The 2,053-nt window shown below is 53.6% G+C and overlaps 1 protein-coding gene across 1 annotated transcript; it reads left to right on the top strand.

Annotated features, from left to right (window-relative positions):
* Positions 1 to 334: 334 nt before the first annotated feature.
* On the top strand, positions 335 to 1,411 carry LOC306934462 (kelch domain-containing protein 3-like; the record flags this gene model as incomplete). The annotated part of the gene is made up of 1 exon (XM_079517029.1): positions 335 to 1,411. The coding sequence occupies one exon, from the start codon at positions 335 to 337 to the stop codon at positions 1,409 to 1,411; it is 1,077 nt and encodes a 358-aa protein (XP_079373155.1).
* Between the last annotated feature and the right edge of the window lie 642 nt (positions 1,412 to 2,053).

A 2,053-nucleotide genomic window follows, 5' to 3' on the forward strand; every position in this document is an offset into this window, starting at 1 on the left:
CCTGGAGTGGCAAAAGGTTTGTTTTTGCAGGAGTTTTGTGCCCTCAGCCACTGTGCCATTAAACAAACTGCCCTGTCGATACGACCTTTTTTCTATATGGTAATCCGTTTTGCCATATTTGGTCAATAAACAGATATCTGCCTTCCCTGATTGGCCGACGTTAAACCCATCGACGTTGCAGATTGGTCTGTGCCGCTTAACCCGATATAAGAGGCAGGACACCATTGTTCAGGGTGATTCTAATTTAGACAACGTTCCCATAAAAGGCGAATTGGCCTCCATTCTTTCATAGATCACAGGGTTTCTTTCACTGACCCGAGTCTGCAGTGGGAAAATGCTCTGCTGGACGTCGCATGGTAAAGGACCAAAGACGGACCGCCACTTGGCGGTGACCGTGGGGCACAAGGTGTACTCGTTCGGAGGGCCCTGCTGCGACGACACGGAGCACGTCTGTGTCCACATCTTCAACACGGTGTCTTTGCGCTGGGCCAAGTTGCCCTCGCCGGTGGTAACGACGACTGGAAGCGGAGAACCGCGGCGTCACCCGGACGTCCCCTCGGCGCGCCGCCACCACACGGCCGTGCTGATAGAAGACATCGTCTACATCTGGGGAGGGTATCCATACTGCAATGTGCTTTACGCGCTCAACGTCGACGGCCACAGATGGTCGAAGCCCGTGGTGTCGGGGAGCGTCCCGGAGGCGAGGTACAACCATGCGGCCTGCGTCTCCGGGACGGCCATGTACGTGTTCGGAGGAAACACGCTGCTGACGGGATGCGTCGACCACATCTGCAGGTTGGACGTCGACACGATGGTCTGGTCTTTAATCAACACTCGAGGCACTCCGGTTCCCGTGTCGGCCACCGTCATTGGAACAAAGGTGTTTGTATTCGGGGGCCTGGTAGACTGCAACACCCTCAGAGTGTTTGACACGGAGACCAACGCCTGGCTGAACACACCTTTGGCACGGCCTCATCCTCAACGGCGCTGGTGGAACTCCGCCTTCGCCTACGACGGAGAGCTGTACATATTCGGCGGCCGCTACTGGGACCAGAGGTTCAACGACGTTTGGAAGTTCAACCCGGAGACCTCTGCCTGGAAGAGGGTCGAGTCCAAGGGGAAACGGCCGCGTTCGTCGTACAGCAGCGGCATGTGCTGTTGCGTGGCGGGAGATCGCGCCGTCCTCTTTGGAGGATACAACAACGCAAACCACAGATACGCCGACGACCTCTACGTCTTAGACTTGAGTCCTAGTCTGAAGACGTTATGCGAGATGGCAGTCATTCGGTTCGGTCTGGAGCAGTCCGAACTTCCACACGACATCCGGTGGGAACTGGCCGCCATGACTACCAACAACAAAAGAAAAAACAACATAGCTCGAGTGGATAATAATAATAAAAGAAGAAGATGAAAATGAAATTAGTCATGGACTAGTGGGCTATGTGCACGAGACTTTTCGGTCCAACAGTTTGTGGGATTCACTCCAGACTAGCCTGGCCCAGCCTGTGTGTTCTGGTCTAGAGGGGCGGATGCCAGCGAAACCACCGTGGTGGATCTTATTGGTTCACGGATCTGAGAGCCCGCCCCCGCCTCCCATCCCCTTCCCGGTAGAAAACGGCGGGGAACACTGACGTCACCAAACTTTGGAGCGACGCCACTCTGTACTGCTATTAGTTAGCGAAATACAAGATGGCTTCCACTTCCTATGCCAAATTTTCCGATGGGTTTCCATAGGCTTTTCATTAAATTAATCATAATGTGAACGGTACAGAGGCTAGCCCCAGACAGACAGACAGGCAGACAATCTTATAGACGGCTAGTCTCCTACAGAGCCATGCTATAAAAATAACTGGCCCAGTACAATTGGCCCTCACAGAGGGCCGGCTACATGATGCACTGACGTCAAATATTGGAGGTTTGGACAGAACGTTCGTCTTCGCCAGATCTACTGCAGTGGTTCTCGAATCGTTTGCCAAGGACCCCCCCCGGTTGATGTATTGTATTTGGCCGCGGGCACGCATCTCAAAAATATGTTGTGCCTATAATGTTCGAT

Source organism: Electrona antarctica, assembly GCF_951216825.1.
Source record: "Electrona antarctica genome assembly, chromosome: 12".
NCBI classification, from domain to species: Eukaryota; Metazoa; Chordata; class Actinopteri; order Myctophiformes; family Myctophidae; genus Electrona; species Electrona antarctica.